The sequence below is a fragment of the Ascidiella aspersa genome, chromosome 2, assembly GCF_963924565.1.
Source record: "Ascidiella aspersa chromosome 2, kaAscAspe10.2, whole genome shotgun sequence".
NCBI lineage: Eukaryota > Metazoa > Chordata > Ascidiacea > Phlebobranchia > Ascidiidae > Ascidiella > Ascidiella aspersa.
The window spans coordinates 20,235,274-20,256,087 of NC_139448.1; the positions used below are offsets into that span (position 1 = coordinate 20,235,274).

Genomic DNA, 20,814 nt, shown 5'->3' on the forward strand with positions numbered 1-20,814 from the left:
GAAGCTGTAGCACCTACAATGATGCCGACTCCTGAACATCTTCACAAATGCAGAGTAAACCAAAGCCTTTTACTCAAGATGTAGGTTTATCTAAAGCAGTGGTTCTTTTTTAAAAATCCTTAATTGCTCACGGTCTTCATAAAAATATACACAAATAAATACAAAATAAACATTGTTTTTAATGGTATCAATGGCACGGGTGCAAACTGCGTCACAAGCTGCCTCAGCTTTTAAGGTATAAGAACGATCTTCGTCTAAATCTCCACGGAAAATGTGCAACCTTTAACAAATCACTTTATTTATGTTAAGCAATCACAAACAGCTTTAAAACCGTGATCGTAATAGCCCACAGTGGCAGTGTAGCAAACTGTAAAAGCATAATTCTTATTAGCACAACGCAATACTATGACATCACAATGCCCTATTTAACTCAAAGCATACAAATAGTAAATAAACAACTAATCGCGTATATGTCGAGCCTGAGTTTGGCTTTCTTTCTTTTGCTCACAATTAGGCTGATGTTCTTGATTCAGCAACAAATATAACGTTTTACTGCGACAGAATGCAATTCTGTTTTAAAGGAACACTTTCAAAGTGTAAAGATGGTCCTGAAGAAACTTTCTTATAATGAGCATAACTGTAAGATATACGTTGATTTGAAAATGGTCAACTTTCTCTTACGACAACAAGGCAGCTACACCACTGATCAACACTGGATAAAAAAGTAATGGCCCATATGTGAACAACCTGTGAACGTAGATAAAAACATTGTACATGAACTTTTGGTCAGTCATGATCGCATTGATTTACCCCCATTGCACATCAATTTGGTTTGATGGAACAATTTGTCAAGGCCCTAAATAACAATGGTGCTTGTTTTGATTACCTGTGCAAAGTAATTCCTGGTCTTAGTTTTAAAAAGCTGAAATCAGGAATTTTTGATGTCCACAAATATAAAATTAATGAAGACCATGTTTTTCCATCGCATATGACAGACGTTGAGAAGGCAGACTGACACTTTTTCGTTGCAGATGTAAGAGGATTCCTTAGAAAAACAAAAGCAAGAAACTATGTGGATTTCATAGAAGTGAGGCTTACGAACTTTCAAGCTCTTGGATCAAGGACCAGGATAAAGGTTCACTATCTATTCCAGGGATGTCCAACATTTTATTATAGTGGGCCGCATTGACACTTGAAATAATTTAATGGGCCGCAGAACCTTTTAAGTTTCAAGATTAAGTATTGCTCTAAAGAGTTATAACGGGCCTTGAGAGTTATATATATATATATTTACCCATACTATACTATTAGTGCGCCCCTAAAAGCTGACTGGTACATTTTAATTAGGCTAATATTGAAGGTTTAAAATACTTCTAGGGAGTAAAAATGACTAGCGGGCCGCACAAAAATTTCAGACGGGCCGCAATGTGGCCCGCGGGCCGCAGGTTGGACATCCCTGATCTATTCAGTCACTCGGATTGCTTCCCTAAAAACCTTGGAAATATAAGTGAGGAACAAGATGTAGGTTTCACCAAGATATCAAATTAATGGAAGAGAGATACCAAGGTAGATGAGATACTCATATGATGGCAGATTACTGCTGGTGCCTAATGCGAAGCTGTCCACAACAATACTAGAGGCGAAAGTCTTGAAAGAGGGCTATTCTGCATATGACTTCAAGCTATTTTGAGTAAATAACTAAAGTTACATCTTAGAACTTTACTGATGCACATCCTGAGATGGATATATTTTTTTTGTGCTTTGCTTTAAAATTAAAAATTTTGCTTCGAAAGTTTGATAAATAAAAAAAAGTTTACTTGTTCTATTGATCTGTTTTTACTAATTGTAGTCTTTCCTGTGTATACTTGGTTTGTTATTATCAAATTAGCAAGTTTTGATGTGGCATAAGAGGCTTAGTCTCACAAATTGCAATATGTTTAGAGAGTCAGATGAAATAACGATTAACTAGGGCATTTTCCATGCCAACTTTTTTTTGTTGGCCAGTGAAATCAGAATAAAACAAAACTTTCACATGTTGATTTTGAAAGGTTTAGTTTGACTCCGAATGAAAACCAAAACATTGCATAGGCATCGGTCACGCCTTTCCACCATGTCTTGCTTGTTATAAATTGATTGGAAAGTATGGATTTAATTCGGCAAAAAACAATGTTAACATTCATAACCAATCACGGATTGCTTATTATAGATAGTTTCCACAAATATAAAAGATATATTACACTTACTGCTAGGGATGATGTTTAAAGTAGAATCCCAGGGGATTCTAGAGATTTAGGTTTCGAATATAGATTAACAAATCAAGTACACAGGTAACCATTCAGAAGTAATATAACTGGATCCAACTGATTTGAATTAAAAATGTGAGTTACGCATTTTGATTTTTTAGTACTGTCATGTTGATATTTTAAGAAAAACGCTATTTTTTTCTTGTTAAATGAACAAATTCATAAATGTATTAACTAGTACAATATAATAAAAAAGATCACAATACCATGAATCTCTTTTATTCTTTTTTTCCCATTTTCCTCTATAATTACTGGTTGAAGCTCTCCTTGACTATCAGTGGCAGTGTAGAAAAAGATAGACAGTGTTACAGGATCAAATCCAGTCTAGACATTTACAAAATTTTATTAAATTTTATCTATGCACTAGGGCAGCAAAAAAATACATGAATGCAAGGAAATCTAACTACAAAGAAAAATGCCAATGTAAAATTAATTCAGGGGAAACACAAACTAATCATAGCAATAGTGATAAATATTGAGTTTTGTTCCAGGTAAATAGACCAATAAAAACAACAAAAAGTAGTGAGAGAAATTAACACCATAACAAAATCACTGAATACTTGGGGAGTGGCAGAAATTCTCCATGTCCAATCACCACCATGAGATCCACCTAGGCGTTTGACAAATTGTGTTTTTAGGATGAATTCATGATCAACAATATCTTGAATACCAAAATGTGAGCCATCATGTGCTATCCAACCATACCGAACAAGTTTATCACCTAAAACATATATTTCTGTTTGGTGTACAAAAGTATGCCAGAAAGCTGGCGACTTGGCAACTATGTCGGCCGAAGAATTAGACAGAAAACCGAAAAATCAATTGTTAATTTTTGGAATTTTTTGAAAGATCGATTTGCCACCAAAACGTGTGTTGTTCTGCACATATTTAATCCAGTGGCGTATCCAGGGGGGTTTGGGGGTTCGGACCCCACCCTTTTCGGAAGTGACATTAACGTTTTTTGTTCGTTTTTGTCAGGGTTTTCCTCACCGTCCAAAGCTGCGTGTTTTTCTTTTCAGTGTAATTGGGTCACACGTCTTGCTAATGCGAAACCAAATCAAACGCACAACACCTTTTTCGTTTCTTGTTTGGTCAACCGTAAACGCAGGATATTTTTTCTCTTTCGCCTTTCGTTATTCTTTCGGGTTGGCTGATCAACAAGTGTGTGTTCGACAATTAATAACAGTCAATCAAGCGGTCTCTGTATTTCATCGGCGAAAAACGTGCTTTTAATTTAGCGTAGTCCCGTAAATGTATTTACCAAAATCGATCACATATATTTCTCCTGAAGTTAACGATTGCACACTAAGCGGTTTCGCAGCTGGTGCCAGGATTTTCGGCGACGCACATGTGTGTTTTGCATCTAAAAGTTTGCTTTTGCTGGATATTAATTGGCTGTTTCTAAAGATTTTTTTATAATTTATGACTTCATTACAATCGCTGTTTTATGACGTCATATCTGTCACTATTTTATGACGTCATTAACGTCAGACGGAAAAACTGCGAATTCCCGAAGTTGAAATTTGGGACCCCCCCTTGTTGGATTTCTGGATACGCCCCTGATTTAATCCAATTTATTTTTGAAATGCTGAATATATAGGAACATTATGCATTAAAATTGGCAGGAAATATGTTTCTGTGCTATTTTGAAAAAAGTACTAAGCCTGTTGTTTAGCAGGGAAAAGCCAGTGTTTGACATATAGATTGTTTATTAGTTTAAAATGAACTAAATTTTGATTGAACTGTTGTGTATTTGCAGTTTTACTTGATTTGGCAAGTACTTCTTTATTAGGTTAAAACAGCAATCATGATAGACGTCATTCCTGTTAAATAGACAGGTATGACATTCGCATGAGCATAACAAGGATGTACTAGGCCAGGGGTCGGCAACCCCTGGCATGCGTGCCAAAAGTGCCGGGCATGCATGCCGAAATGATTTTTCCGGGCACGCCAAATGATGTAACGTGCATGTTTGCACACATTTCCAGTTCGTGTCACAATTTAGTGTCTTAACTGTTGTATTTAACATTGTTTTTGGCAGGCGTTAAACTTGTTGGTAACAACCAAAGAGATTATAACCTCTCTTTGGTAACGACTAACCGTTCGTATTACGCCACAAAGGCCTAAAATTGGCATGATGTTTACTGCGTTAAAGCTGGGCATTCGACATTAAAAGAAAGCATGTGTGTTTTTGTGCGACTAAGAAACCAAAATAAAATCTAAACTGATAGTTAACACTTCTAGGTATCGGCTGAAAAGCGTCAAAGCATATTCCAAAATAGCGGGCACAGTATTGTGTTAGTGACAGTTCGTTGTCTTTCAGCAGGTTTAGGGTGTTTTTATACAATTTAACTTATGAAATTAGGTTAATTTGCGTCCCCCAAGATGCGTAAATTAAATGTCAGATCATTTGTAAAAGGTGGAATAGCAAATGTTGGCATATTTTCCATTAACCTCATGAGTGGATTGCCATACTTATTTTAGTTAAGTAAATCGGTGAAATACAGGCTGTAGAGCAGGGTCGACAACCTACGGCCCGGATCCGGCCCACCGATGTAATTCATTCGGCCCACCACCCGTTTGACAATTTGACCTCTTTGACACGAGTCTATTTCACATACTTTGACTATTATAACCAGGGCTGGGGAGACGGAGCCGGAGCTGGAGCCATTGTTATTATTTTTGTGGAGCTGGAGCCGGAGCCGGAGCCGGAGCCGGAGCCGGAGCCATTTTTATTATTTTTGTGGAGCTGGAGCCGGAGCCCTTTTTATTATTATTGTGGAGCTGGGGCCATTTTTCAATTTGTGGTGCTAAAGCTAAGAAATTATATTTTGTTCCATCTCCAACGTTATTTAGCCAAAAGCAATTTTTAAAACTGGTGACTGGTGGCACCGGAGTTGGAGCCGGAGTCATTGTGTGTGTGTTTGATGGCTCTGGAGCTGGAGCCGGAGTCAAAGGATATGAGTTTTACTACTCCGGAGCTGGAGCCGGAGCCGGAGCCAAAGGATTGAGTTTTCCGACTCCGGAGCTGGAGCCGGAGCCATTTAATAATTGCCTGATGGCTCCAGAGCTGGAGCCGGAGCTAATGCTATTTTACGGTGGCTGCCCAGCACTGATTATAACTACGTAATTGTGAAAAAAAAATTTTAAACATAAAGAATGTTTGGCACGCGAGTTGTTGATGTTTTGAAATTATTCATAAACTGGCACACGGCATACAAAAGGTTGCCGACACCTGAACTAAGCCATCCAGTGGCCATGCTAAGGCTTAAACTATAGTTTTGGCTGTTTTAATTACATAAATACAAAAAATTATCTACTTCGGCCTCATTTAGCTATGAACTTCGGCCTTGTTTAGCTATGGTTGTGTCTCTGAAGCATATATATTCAACCAAGAGGTATTATTCATACTATGGCATGTTGCATTTCACTGTGTGACTCTAAAAATGTTTTTATATTTTAATATTCGGCGAATATTAATATTCAATATTAATATTTTTTTTAATTTAAAGTTTTTATTTTTGATATTCCTAAAATATAGACCTGTATTAGTGTGGTTGTAAAATATATTTTTTTCTAGATGCTGAATAAATATGTTTATTTTGCCTTTGAAATTGTAGGATGAGATAGGGCGAGATTTTGTAGGTTGGCTAGCTCTTGGTGCCAAAGTAAGTCTTGAAATGCGTGGTTGTGTTTTTAATAGACGCATGCCATCTTTGAGAACGATAGCAATGACTAAAATGCAACACTTATGAGCTGTTGTAATGCTGCCTTCGTTTTTTAATCTATTTGTGTTGAATCACAATGGAAGTGTTACGTCACACTCATAGGCGCCGAACTTTCGAAATCCCAGGGCGTTTTTTGAAGCAGTGTTTAAAAAGGGGAGTCCCGAAATTTCAACTTAGGGAATTCCCCTAATTTGATTTACGGCAACTAGAGATGTTCAAAGTAGAATACCAAGGTATTCTAGAATAATAGGTTTCGAATCCAGAATATCGAATCCTAGTATAATTTTATTAAATTATTTAACCTCGATTTTGTTTGGGGAAGGGATTTTTTGCTAACATGTGTACATTATAATAAGAAAAATCTCCCATATGTTTAACATTCTTAACAACTGTCATTTGAAGCAGTTGTGTAAACTGTAATATGTCCACTGTCCAGGTTGTTGGCAAAACTTATATTTTTGCCAATAGTGAGTACAATGTAACACTGAACACAGAACTCTTTAGCAATTCGGTCCTGTTTTTAAAGCATTGTTGGGTCTTAGTGCTTTTTTTTACTAACATGATCTGTTATGCAGTCAAATAATGGACTGCAAAGAATACAACTTTAGTTATTATTGACATAACGAGTTCTTGACAATTACGTTGTGCATAACTGCATAACTTCGCTGAATATTGGCCTAAAGTTGACCTTAAGTAACCCCATAGCGCATTTTGTGGACGGCCAAGCACGTTTTGCAACGCTATGTTACTTTTGCAACTTAACGCATTTAGGGAAACTGCGAATTCCACACCAGACATTACACGTTAGCCGCTCGCCCAATAACGCTTGATTGACACTTAATTATTAGATGAACGTTATCGCGAGACGCGGTAATTGGTCGCCCGAAAAAACGCTGACCCTGCACTACGAGGTTACATTTAAAGCAAGCACTATAAATTGGTCGCCGCGGCGACAGGCCAACTTACCACACGCATTTGTACAATTAGGCGCAACAATCAGCAGTAAAACATTAAATTATATCGGTTCCAATTACCCGAAATAAACGGCAGAATTGGATTCGAATCCAGATAGGAAGGGGGGAGGATTCGATATTCTACTTTGAACATCCCTAGCTGCTAATAGTCGAATTATGTATGATTCTGCTACCACAATTTATCACACATATTTCATGGTCTTGGTTTATTTTTTCGTCTGAGGTTAATCATTGCACACTGTGGTTTTGCAGCTGGCGCCTGACAGGATTGTCGACCGCACGTGTTCGCGTTGCGTCTAAAGATTCCCTTTTGCTGGACGTTATTTGTCTGTTTCTGATTAGTTTTTTTACGACGTCTTGCAATCACCATTCTATGACGTCATACTGTCACTGTTTTATGACGTCGTCAGACGGAAAATAAGGGAATTCTCTAAGTTGAAAATTTAAGACCCTCCTTTTTTATTTTTTGGATACGCCCCTGATTGCCCCGCCCTGGAAAAATTTCTGCGGGCGCCTCTGATTACAGGTGCTCAGTAATCGCGTTTCTCAACCGGTGCGCCGCGAGAAAATCAGAGAATTTGCGACTGATAGTAGAATTTGCGACTGATAGTGGATTCCAGCAATAAGACCAAAATTAGGAATAACATCAACGTCGGAATATAACACAGTTCGGAATAAGATCGAAAGAGGGCCAATAGATAACAAACCCAAACCCCTATCGGACCCAACAGTCCAGTTTCAAAACAGCGTATACAAACGCCGCCGTTTAAAAAACATGACCATTATAAGGCGGTGGCGGCGCCAAATCGTCTTATACCAATTTCCTAAAGATCAAGATGTTATTTAGGCCACTTAGGTCTTATACCAAAAATGTATTGGGTTTTATTATGGCGTCGGTCAATTTTGGAATTCAAAGTTAAAAATTTAAATGACATATTCCAACATTTGAATAGTTTAAAATTGTCAATTCGGAATCAAATTGGAAACACTCATCCACAGATAAAATTAAAGCTTTTCTTAAAACATAGGAGAGGGAAAGTTAAATTAGGCTGTTTGGAGATGACAAAAATGACCATTCAGATTTATTTTTTTTAATAAAGGACTATGTCTGTAACTAAACTCTAGTTACTATTTTCTGAATAAACACTGAGCAATAGGACTGGTGGACTCGTAGCCCTTATTGAAGACCCAATGTTTGATGTTGGCTCTTCGCTAACAAAGAAAGAGAAACTATTGCAACATGTATCTAGCGGGGCTTTTGTGGGTGATGATATATATATGACACCCCTATGAGGAGATAGTTGAAAATCTACCTTAATTTAGCTGCGTACATGGGTGAAATAAAGGCTGTAGAGTGGCAGCCGGACTCAGAATTTGACGAAATCGCACATTTGTCCGGAGTCGGACTCGGGAGTTGGAGTCGGGTTATTTTTAACCGACTCCGCAGGCTTCTTTATAGATAATAAAATTAGGAGCCTGATGTAATAAAAACTGCCAGCAAAAAACAAAATACCCAAACAAAGTTCTCGCTCGTCAGGTGCGCCGCCAGGTTTTGAAAGGTTTACAAGTGCGCCCTGGGGTGAAAAAGGTTGAGAAACACTGCTGTAGAGTAAGGGTATAGGATGATTGGGGGACACCTGTCTGGCATTGGCTGTTCGCTGTCGACATTTGGGCGCAGCTATTTTAGCCACGGATTGTTTGCACCTGTTTTGGCTCATGGGTGATGTTAGCAATTTGGTTAGGGCTGAAAATATTAGGATAGTCAGTAATATTTATGGGCTGGATTTGGGATTACACCAAAGGTTGTATAGGCCTTATTTGGGCCATTTAGGTCTGATTTTAATTTCGTCATTTTTACGACTATTAGGTATTAGTCCTATTTACGCCTTATTCCTAACTATCGCACGAGAGATAAAAGATGCACAGCACTTAATTTTTCGCTCGCAAGGTGCGCCGCCACGTTTTCATATGTCTCTAGGTGCGCCCCCAAGTAAAAAAGGTTGAGAAACACTGGCTTAAGGTCTGAAGCGACCAAACACATTTGTAAGGTTCCAAAGACACCAGAACACATAATTTAAATTTTAGAAATAGCTCCGGCTCTAGCTCTATGCTTCGGCTCTGCCAACAAAAAAATAATAAAAATGGCTCAAGAGTGAGAAAAAACAAGCTCGCAACTCCAAAATATGACTGTTTCCTATAAAAAACTTGAATTGTGTCCCTTGGTATAATAAAATTTCAATCCGACAAGCTTAATCATAAAAACTAATCTAATGTTTGTGTTAGGAATTTCAGTTCCAAAAGTAATTTTCCAAAATAAGAAGTTACAAAGAAATATGCAATAGGGATATAAGAGGATCAAATCAAATTTTTCTGTTAATCGGTTAATTGGGACCGATATAATTTATTTGTTTCACTGCTGAAGGTTGCGCCTAATTTTACATTCGCAAGTTGCATGTGTGATTAAGGGAATTTAGCAGTGGGCCGAAAGAACTACCGTGCTTGCTTCAAATGTACCTTTGTAAGGCGGCTTCAATGTTTTTTCGGGAGACCAATTACTTGCCGATAACTAGGGATGCTCAAAGTAGAATATCGAATCCTTGGATTCGAATCCAATTCTGCCGTTTATTTCGGGTAATTGGAACCGATATAATTTAATGTTTTACCGCCGATTGTTGCGCCTAATTGCACAAACGCGTGTGGTAAGTTGGCCTGTCGCCGCGGCGACCAATTTATAGTGCTTGCTTTAAAGTTAACCTCTTAGTGCAGCGTCAGCGTTTTTTCGGGCGACCAATTACCAGGTCTCGCGATAACGTTCATCTAATAATTAAGTGTCAATCAAGCGTTATTGGGCGAGCGGCTAACGTGTAATGTCTGGTGTGGAGTTCGCAAATTCCCTAAATGCGTTAAGTTGCAAAAGTAACATAGCGTTGCAAAACGTGCTTGGCCGTCCACAAAATGCGCTATGGGGTTACTTAAGGTCAACTTCAGGCCAATATTCAGTGAAGTTATGCAGTTATGCACAACGTAATTGTCAAGAATTCGTTTTGTCAATAATAACTTTGTATTCTTTGCAGTACATCATTTGACTGCATAACAGATCATGTTAATCAAAAGAAGCACTAAGACTCAACAATGCTTTCAAAAACAGGACCGAATTGCTTAAGACTTCTGTGTGCAGTGTTGCATTTTCTCACTATTGGCAAAAATATAAGTTTTGGACACAACCTGGACAGTTGACATATTACAGTTTACAGAACGGCTTCATATGACAGTTGTTAAGAATGCTAAACATATGGGAGATTTTTTTTATAATGTACACATGTTAGCAAATTGTTTGGGCGATTTATTGCTGTGATTGTGGGCCCTGTAGGGTGGATTAAGATTAATCCCTTCCCTAAACAAAATCGAGGTTAAATAATTTAATAAAAATATACTAGGATTCGCTATTCTGGATTCGCTATTCTGGATTCGAAACCTATTATTCTAGAATACCTTGGGATTCTACTTTGAACATCCCTACCGATAACCTTCGCTTTCTTGATTTTGTGTCAATCAAATGTTAGCAGGCGAGTGGCTAACATGTAATGCCAGTTGCAGAGATCGCACAATTTCCTTAAAGCGTTAAGTTGCAAAAGTAACATCTTATCAAAAAACATACTACATGCACTATGGCAGGGGCGGGCAACACACGGCCCGCGGGCCGGACCCGGACGAGATTTTAAGCGGCGCGCAGACAGTTTCTGGTCTTAAATGATAATGTGGCCCGCGGCCACATTCTGCCACAATACCCCACTACTTGCTTACTACGTCAATTTATAAAGATTGTTAGTTATTCTTTGACTCTTTGTTTTTTTGTGTTTTTAGAGGCTTTGTTTTGGGTTGAAATTATATTTAGAATTTACAAAGATATTTTCCCATGGATTTGCCCAGAAACGTAAGTTTGAGGAGGAGTGTCGCAAATTTAACAAGGATTGAATGCCCAAGTACTTTTTCACTCAAATCGGCAAGAATCAGTGTTTTCTTTTGAATAACAAAATCTGAATGCTGAAAAACAAATTATTCCGGTTGCACATTAATGATAATAAAGAATGTTTTTTAAAGAGATAAATATAATTCGCTAATAAAAGCATCATCAGTAGGGCGAATATTTTTTGACCTGAAAAATGAAATTTTGACCTAAAAATATCTTTTTTTGACAAAATTTTGACCCATTATAAATACATTGATTATTTTAAACAACCGCATTCGTGTTTTGGCATCGTCAACAACACTTTTTTAATGTTTTACTGACTATAAAAAACACAAGTCAGCTATTTTTTCGGGTTTATGCAAAATTATTGAAATCCTTAGTTGATATTTTTGTCATTTCAAAAAGTCAAATAACTATAAATTGCCGAAGAAAACAAAGACGCTGTTTATTTTAGAAATTGTTGTCTAGAGAAAAAAGACAGCAAATACTGTTTAATCCAAATCAGAAATAAACAACTGTATATTTCAAAAACAAAGCGGAGCCTAATGCGATAAACTTGGACAGGGTTGTTAATTCTGAAAGCTCGGGTATATATAACACAGTTAAAATGTCTTTGAATATAACTCAAAAAAAAAAAACTTTCTTTAATAACAATTTAACATAACGTCAATTATAAAAAAGCTGATAATAGTTTTTTTTTAATTTTGTAAACGACTTATGTGCATTTTTAATTGTTTTTGACTTTGTAGTTAGTTTATTCTTTAAGTCGGCAAAATAGTGTTGCCGTGTGTAACGAGTACAAAGTTAGTCTCTATTATGCGACAAAACATGAAAGCTTTGACATAACTTAATCTGGCCCGCCAAGTACTTCATTTGGCCATATCTGGCCCGCCGACCGGAGAAGTTGTCCGCCCCTGCACTACGGGTTACTCAGAGTCAACTTTAGGAGAATATTGAGTTTACGCTACAGCATAGAGTTACTGTCACTGTGGCAAAATATTTTGGTGCTTTCAAGAAGTGTAACTTTGATGAATTTTCGGAAAAACATTTGCTTAATATCAAGTGTCAACCAAATGTTATTGGGCAAGCGGCTAACCAGTAACGCCAGCCAGTCAGGTGCAGAAATTGCCATTTCCTTAAAAATGTTAAGTTGCAAAAGTAAATTCAATTGAACAATGCGACAAAATAGGCTACGGGGTTGCTCAAGGTCAATTTTAGGCCGATATTTAGTGAGGATATGCACATTACAATTGTTAATAAATAGCAATGCATTAATGGCTATAATAACTTTATATTCTTTGCAGCATATTATTTCACCACGTTATTAACGAATTATGTTTCTAGTGAAGTAAAAATAAAACACAGGATTTTTTTTACATGAAACAAACTGCATTTGTAAAGAGTTTTGTGTGCTGCATTTTACTTAGTACATAGGCAAAAATCAAGTTGTGTTGCGCTACACGTTTGGTAAAAATAAATTTCCGTTTATGAGATTTTTTGGCATTTTGCAATGATCTGAAAACATGATGTAAAAGAACAATGTCACTGGCAGCTGGTCAGCCCTATGCTGTGAGCCGCTGAATAGTTAAAAAATGTATCAATTAAGTACTGCCCTACAATAACAGTAAAACCGTTAGAATGTGGCAATATATCAATTAGCATGATTTAAAACAAATATGTAAACCCGGTGCCAAATCATTCTCAGGTAGGTTTAGTAAATAGATGCTAACACAAATGGCCTCGAACGTAACAAAACCCCGCAATAATGCATAGATAGATCAGAAATTACGTAACAAACTTAAACCTTAAGGATACCGTCCGTGAAAAGCAGTAATTGTTAAACTTGTGTGATGTTCGAGCAAACACAAAATCCCAGTTTAAAATGGTTTCCAACGGAAGAAAAAATTGTCTTTTGAAAGTAAAAAAGTGATATTTTAGAACTCAGATTAAATAACGCGTGGGCTTTAACCAAAGACCATTTAAAAGTGAAAGGCAGCAAGTGTGCAACATTGCTCAGTCTTTCTTTGTTAAAACATACGCCGGTCACTGCCGGACAAACAAAGCCAAATATGTTTAGAGACGATTTAGGGTTCCCCAACCTTGAAAGGTTGCATAGACGCAAGGAAGTTAGTTCAATAACATAAAATACATAAAAAAATCTTGAACGTCAACTTCAGCAAAATATACCTTGTTCGCATGTGTGTCTTAATGGAAGACCACTTTGATAGATTTCATTCTGTTTAAGCCACATCAGCCCAGTTACCAAAGATTGTGCTGACTTGGTTTTCATTCCCATGTATACCTAACAAAACAAAATTTGCTAATTTTTTTTTGTGGCACAGAGTGATCATCGGTGGGCCACAAGCTTAACCCTCTAGCTGGGTTGTAGTATTGTACCAAGTGTCATCATTTTCCATTTGCCAGTTAAATTTGTGTTTTTTAATTATGACTGTAATAATTTCTTGTACCGATAACATATTACATCATTTTTCTTACACGTTGTTGGTGATTATTACTCAATATCGGATCCTAAAATTTGAATCCAAATTGGAATCAAATACAATTCTCTTGTTTATATCGGAAAAGTGGAACCGATATGATATGTTTGTTTATATCGCAGAAAGTTATGCCTAGTCGTACTTACGCGAGTTGCATGATTAAAGCTGCCTATCGCTGTGGCGAAACAAATAAACAATTTCTTGCCAATAATCATCGCCTAATTACTAAAGATCCATAATATGCTGTTAGGCTAGCAACTAACATGTAATGCCAGGTGCAGAGATATTCGCAATTTTTTTTCAAGCATTAAGTTGCAAAAAGAAACATTCCATCGTAAATCGTGCAAACAGGGCTACTCAAGGTCAACTTTAGGCCAATATTCAGCGTCGTGGCAGTACAAACATTTGTTATTATTGACTGCATGCCCAGAATAGAATCAAGGATCAACGTAAAAATGTCAGACGTTATAAAACACAGACGAATCACAGAGGCTCGTTAAGGGCTATGCTTCTCCACCTAAGGCCTAAAGTATATTTTTGGTTGTTTTAATTATGCAAATGCAAAAAATTGTTGCGCAAACTTCAGTCTTGTTTTGCTAGGTTTTTGTGTCTTCATTTTCAACAAATCTATCTATCTATCCCAAAGGAAATATGCATACTATGTGGCATGTTGCACCGTGACCATTTCTATTAAATTTTATTATAAATATCAATATTTCGAGCAATATAAATTGGAAATTTATCCTAATTTATAAGAAAAATTTTTTCCTGCTTTTCAATCTGGTTTTGAGCTGCATGTTTTCACACAAGTTTGCCTAAAAACAGCTTATCTATGTAACAGCTTTAGAGTAAGAAAAGCAGACATGTGCACCCCCAAACCCCTGGTTGTACCTTCACATGCCCCTTATGTATTTGTTAATGACTTAATGTCACAAATAAATTTGCGCCTTCAGCACAACGTTTTGTTGTCTAATTTACTTATTAATAGCCTTGTTTATCACCAAAACATGGCAAGGTTCATACATTCCTCATTTAAGTTTAGGGGCGCGACCAAAAACGAAGAATTTCGGCCAAAAATGCTTGTCACCCGAAGGCTGGCAAGATTCTACCAGCCTGCATGAGGCTAACCCAACTCAACGTTTTAGCGAGACAAAAAGAAATAAGGCTTGACTTAGCATGATTATTTGTCAAATACACCCTTTCTAGTCAGTCAATCTGAACGAATAACTAAAGGTAAAGCAAAAAAACAACCTGCGTTTACGGTCGACCAAACAAGAGACAAAAAAAATCGGAATATTACGTTTATTTATCGATTTGAGTGACCAAACGTCTCAGCATATTAAACATTAGGAATTGTGACACGGTACGAAGCACTGTGTTATACGGCGTTTAAAAGTTAGGATATAGATTAACATTAGTCTTTTTCAGCTTCAGTAATTGGCTTGGCGCATAGTTTATCACAGGAGAGTTTTCTCTAAACACAAATTTCTCATCAGCTTAAGCTTGACCTCTGTTAGCGTGGCCTGATATTTTGTATTTTCACCGTTGCAGTTTATTAATAGGTGCGAACGAACACTTTGGCAGATGGTAGGCCTACTTCTCTCCATGTAATTCAGGAAAGTCGCGCATTAGTGAACCACAATTGTGCTACTAGCAGTGTACATTGCGCTAGCTTTATTATATTGTTCACAGAAGTGGAGTTGCACACTAATTGCACATGAAACTGCAAATTCTGCAAGAAATCCAGAGCCACAAAAAACACTCTGCACGCCAACGTTCGGCGCCTATGCGTCGTAATGTGCATTTAATTTGCAACTGTAACTATCTTTGCGAAGCTGTACTTTCTGATCCGGCGTGAAATTAAACAAAATCCAGACAAAACATAGCAAACATAGCCAAATAAAAAATACCTTGGCGAAGTACAAAACCAAGCTTTGCAATGACTAACTATAAGTTAATTTAAAGTAGAATGAATGATTTGTTCAATTATTAGAAAGCAAGTGCATTTATTCGTTAAAGCAGCAAGGAAAAAGGTTAAGAACCACTGCTATAGATGGTGGCACAATTGTAACGTTTGTCTAAAACCACAGATTTCAAACAAATTTCTGTATAATGCTGATTGTGGCTATGAAACATATCATTCAGAAAGGGGGTATGAGTTTTAAAAAAAAGTAGTCAACGGGGCGCAGCCCAAAATTTTAACAACCCCTGTAAGTTAAAGATTTAGTAATTATATACCTGAGGACGATATGTTCCCCAAAATCTAGTCATGTCATTTGATTCAGTTGATTCCAATAGTAAAGGAGTGAACACTCTGCGAGAATTCCAGAAGGAATTTATTGAAGACATAAGACCATATCCAACTACTGCAAAACAGAAAACAATTTATCGCACAGTGGTATTAGATAGGGTACTTGAACAAAGCTTACTCAATAATGAGGTCAAATAAGAAATTTTAATAAAGCATATAGGGTTAAGCTATTGAACATAAAAAGGATCAGTAATCCACTGCCTTGGTCACTTTTTTAAATGGAATACAATCAAACTGTGTTCCTTTGGAAAATCTTTCCTGACCTAAAACAGGAAAACAATAAATTACCACAAATATCCTCACCCATGCAGCCTTGGGGAGAGAGGGTATTAAGTTTATTAAAACAATAAAAGTATCTTTATAGTTAATGTAAGTTGTTATATTTGTTGCACATTTTATTGCGCAACATAACTAGGTAACTAAATGCACCAAGCCAGGTTATAAGAAGTGATGTTCAAAAAATTCCTACCCATAATATTAAAACAAGAATATTCATTTTATCTTGGTGGGGGAGAAGGGGGAAGAGGCAATTATAAAGTTATATACCAAATTTTAGGTTTTGACAAAAAATTGATCAGTGGTTCTTGCCCTCTTTTGTAATTGTCCAGAGTTTTAAGGCCTGTCAGATATGAGTCATACCAAAAGCAGTTTGTGTAAATATATATACAACTATAAAGCATGAAAAAATTCATCAATTGTTTTAATCAGCAAACATATAATTTACATCCAATTAAAGATTGCTCATCGAACACGGTAAAAAATCCTACGCATTTAATAGCCTGGTAAGGCCGGCCATACAACTATGTAACGGCACCGAATTACAAAATAGTTTTGGCGAGTGCTGATTAGTTGACACTTAACCAGACTGGCAAGTAAAATTTTAGTTCAGTAATAACTCTATGTATCAATGATTTCATATCAAATCACCAAATTTAAATCACATTAATGACCTGACCTTTTGGAAATTCAACAAAATTTACATAGCAGCTTTAAGATGATAAAATATTCAAGTGTTCCAAATTTCACAAAAAAATTGGCCAGGAACTTTTTAAGATATCACACTTTGAAATTGACATGAACTTGCCACCAGTTGGCAATATATATTGAGATTTCTTGCCAATATCCCAACCATTTCTTATTAAATCTATATAATTTTGGATAGTTTTTAAAAAAAATAACTTATTTAGAAAGTAACGACTTAACCAATCATATATGTCATTTCCAGGATTAGCTAATAGAATTCTGTTTACAACAAAATTGCATTGTTAATCTTTAAAGGGCTCATGTAAAAGCATTATCTGACAAAATGTTGACTATACCATTTTAATTCATGGCACAAATGCCATATAAATAAAAAGTAAATATACACATGGTTGTTTTTTTATTCATTGTTTATTATATATTTTAGATTCCTATTATTCACATTTTATGCAAAAATGCATAGTAAGTATGATGTTCTCAAAAGCATGTCAATTTATTTCGGTGCTAACATTTTGCGCACAAGCCGAAAATAAGTGTGCTAAGTGCCCAAAATTTCCAATAAAAAAGTGCCTAAATTGGACGAGGAAGACCTTTTTATGGCCTTCACTTTTTTAGTCTGTTAAAATCCGCGCTTTATCACTGAATTCACCTAACTTGCAAGTCCTATGATACACAAACAAATAAACAATAATAATCATTAGTTAGGAACTTTCGTTTTTATTAGCTCTTGAATATACTTTGAATTATTTTTGGCTTACTTTGTCCATCGGATGGATGTTTTCGTTGCCGTGGAGAAACGGGGCAATATGCGCAAAAGAGCACGCGAGGCGTCGCAATAATCTTGAATAATTTCTCCCAGACATAAAAATGAATCTCTTTATTTGCAACATTGCACTCGCTTGTGATGTGATTTAGCTAAGTAGTTTGTGTGGTGGACTTAGTCAAGGGGAGAGCAGTGTAACCGACCAATGGTCAAAGCAATTATTGCGCGTATTGCAGAACTGGCTAAGCTTTTTCAACTTTTTAACGGGTTACGCATTTTTCTCATGTTGATAACTTTGATTAAAACCAGATTTGGCCCTCGCGCCTTTCCTGCTTATAATCGTTAAAAAATAGCATGAAAAGTTATTTTTTGCAAACAAAAGCATATCGCAGATCATTACAATAATTTTTTTTGAAAAAGCTTAAAGCTATTACAACGCAAGGTTTTTGATATATATAAAGCAAGTACTTTCCTACAACACAAAACATACAGCGATAAACACAGATACTTTGAGTTAAAATATATCTCCAAATTAGGACAAAAGAAAGTTGTAAAACGAAAGATTCGCGCGTATCGAAAAAAAAATCCTGTTACTGATAACCATGGCCTGGTGTCTAACCTCTATGGCTATGCACAACTTAGATCCCGTCAACTGTAACCTTGTTCAGACAAACTAAGCCTAAATCCGTCGTAAAAGATGCAAATAGGAGTTAAATGTGCCTATAGACACCAAGAACTAATCAAAATTAGTAGCTCAAAAACTTGCCAATCTACAAATCACAAACTAAATTTTGCAGTTACTAAAATACCACCTGATTCGTCAGAAATTAGTGCAGTTCTAAGCAAAACGTTTTACGACAATTAGGGCATTCAAAGGATAGAAAAGTCGTACTTTTAGACTTTGAAGTCTTGGACAATGCACTAATTTTAAATAAACAAATCTGCATAAAAATATTAAATTTAATAATACTTGACTCACCCCAACCCAAATGCTAACCAGCACACTAACCCAAATAATGTGCCTTGATTTATTAATTATAAACACTTTAGGCTCTAATAAATCAATGTGTGACATAACAATCCTATATAACCTGAACAATGAATTATATTATGCCCAGCCGAGTTTGGGCATTTTCCCAGCGTTGAAATAATTATTAAATCAACGTACATTAAATCAACGTTGCAAACTAATTAGGACACTTTTTTGGTTATACATAGCTTGAATACAACTAATTTTGGTATTTTTTTTCGTACGTAGTTCGGATAAAATCAATTTAGGCACTTTTTTGTTCGTACCTGGCTCAAAAAGAAAAACTATTTTGGCACTTTTATAATTGTATGTATAGCCCGGATATAACTAATTTGAGCACATTTTGTTCCGTATGAAGCTTGTTCAAACCAATTTGGGAACTGTTTTGCCTGTAACATAGCTAGGATAAAACTAATTTGGACACCTTTTTGTCTGTATGTAGCTCAAATAAAACAAATTTAGGCCTTTTTTTGTCTGTACGTAGATTAAATCAAGCGAATTTGGGCACTTTTGTTCTGTACGGAGCTTGGATAAAAGTAATTTGGGCACTTTTTTGCTTGTAACATAGCTCAAACAAAACTAATTTGGGCAATTTTTTGGTCATACATAGCTCAAATAAAACAAATTTGGGCACTGTTTGTTTCATACAAAGCTTGGATAAAACTAATTTGGACACCTTTTTGTCCATATATAGCTAACATAAAATAAATTTGGGCACTTTTTGTTCCGTACGTAGCTGGGATAAAACTAATTTGTCTAGTTAAATATATATATATATAAAATTACACTAAATGAATGACACATACACATACAATCATACATGTACATTGTACACCAATGTGATTTGGTCCTACTGAAGTCGTTTTTTGATCAACAATTGCAGCTTATATCATATTACGCAAGTAGCATTTAAATTGCTATACAAAGCAGTAGATCAATGATGCAAGGAGGGTCAGGCTCGTAAAGAAACTTCTAGCCTGTCGGGAGGTTCAAACTCATGATCTTAGCCTTAAGAACAGGTCAATGGGCTAAATTTAAACATTAATGAAAGCTCGTTGTTTTTTTAGTTTGGCTTTGCTTGCAGTATTGTGTGTTTGTAATAAAAGGGTAAATTTTTTTCATTTAATTCATTTCAAACAAGTATTGATTAACACCCACACCCAAATGCCTGACTAGCGAAAGCAAAAAAAAAAGAACTACTAGACTATATTTTCTAAAATACAACAAATTATCTTAAACATGACACTTCCTGTGCTTTTAATAGCTGGTTATATCATTGATAAAAAATAGTTATATAAGGGTAAACTTAGCAGACTGCTGTAACTATATTTTTTAGTCGTCTGGGTCAACTGAAGATTGGTAGGGCCAGTTAGGCTAGTTAAAGTTTTAATTCAACTTAATAATATTACAACAACCTTACCTGTAAGCAAATTCTTTGCCAAAATTTAAAAAAATAACATATTGCATCATACCTAGTCCAACTAATGTAAGAATTACGTAGCGGGGATAAATTTTGTTCTTTTTCTTGGCTAGGTTTGATGACTTGTTGTTAAAACTAGGTTGACCACCTGACAATCTGGTAGTTGGAATGCGTTTTCGCATCCCTGCCATAGCAAGTCCTAAAGACAAAATATTATAATTCCAATTAGCAGAAACCCATTTTGGCACTGAGTTGGACAAATCTGTTTTTTGACAATAGTACGATAATATACATTATATATATAATATAGGTCTAAAACAGGGTGGTACATGAGAAATATAGATGTCTTGGAGATAAAAACTGGGGATCTAAAATACACATAATATAATATCTGATTCCTTTTAAAGAATAGGCGTTGTTAATATTCTTGTTTTGACCAATTAACAACAATAGGAATTGATAAAGATGTCATTCAACTGTAAGGCATTTATACAGATAATTGCAAAAATAAGAAAATAACCTAATATTTGCTTAAAAATGTTTATAGTAAACAAGTAGTGATTATGATTAAACTGCTTGGCGGTCTGTAGTTTGCCCAAGTCTGATCCTAATCAAAGCATGTAACAAAAGGTCAGTACACGGAATCGTTTTTGTGGACAAAACAGCCTTTGTTTATAAGTCTATTTAAGCATTATATGGTATATTGTTGTTTCTAACACGACATGATCATTAATTAACATTTAACTTCACATTAGGTCATACCAAATGGTCATAATTGAATTTAGTCTACTGCAAGGTGTAGCTGTCCTGTTAGTTTGTTTTAATAAAACAATTTA

The 20,814-nt window shown here is 35.9% G+C and overlaps 1 protein-coding gene and 1 pseudogene across 3 annotated transcripts in view; one reads left to right on the forward strand and one right to left on the reverse strand.

Moving 5' to 3' along the window:
- The window catches only part of LOC146164262 (mannosyl-oligosaccharide glucosidase-like), a 35,189-nt gene that overhangs the window by 12,530 nt on the left and 1,845 nt on the right, over positions 1-20,814 (reverse strand). Inside the window, exons 2-6 of one of the 3 annotated variants that reach the window (XM_083380413.1) lie at positions 20,031-20,177; positions 15,712-15,839; positions 13,163-13,277; positions 2,864-3,024; positions 2,510-2,627 (exon numbers count right to left, since the gene is read on the reverse strand). In XM_083380413.1, coding sequence (XP_083236539.1) covers positions 2,510-2,627; positions 2,864-3,024; positions 13,163-13,277; positions 15,712-15,839; positions 20,031-20,169 — 661 coding nt within the window. In that variant the 5' untranslated portion in view covers positions 20,170-20,177. Of the gene's footprint in view, positions 1-2,509; positions 2,628-2,863; positions 3,025-13,162; positions 13,278-15,711; positions 16,048-19,978; positions 20,178-20,814 lie in introns of those variants that run through there. The other 2 variants (XM_083380415.1, XM_083380414.1) reach the window with 2 other exon arrangements.
- On the forward strand, positions 836-1,694 carry LOC146164263 (uncharacterized; annotated as a pseudogene).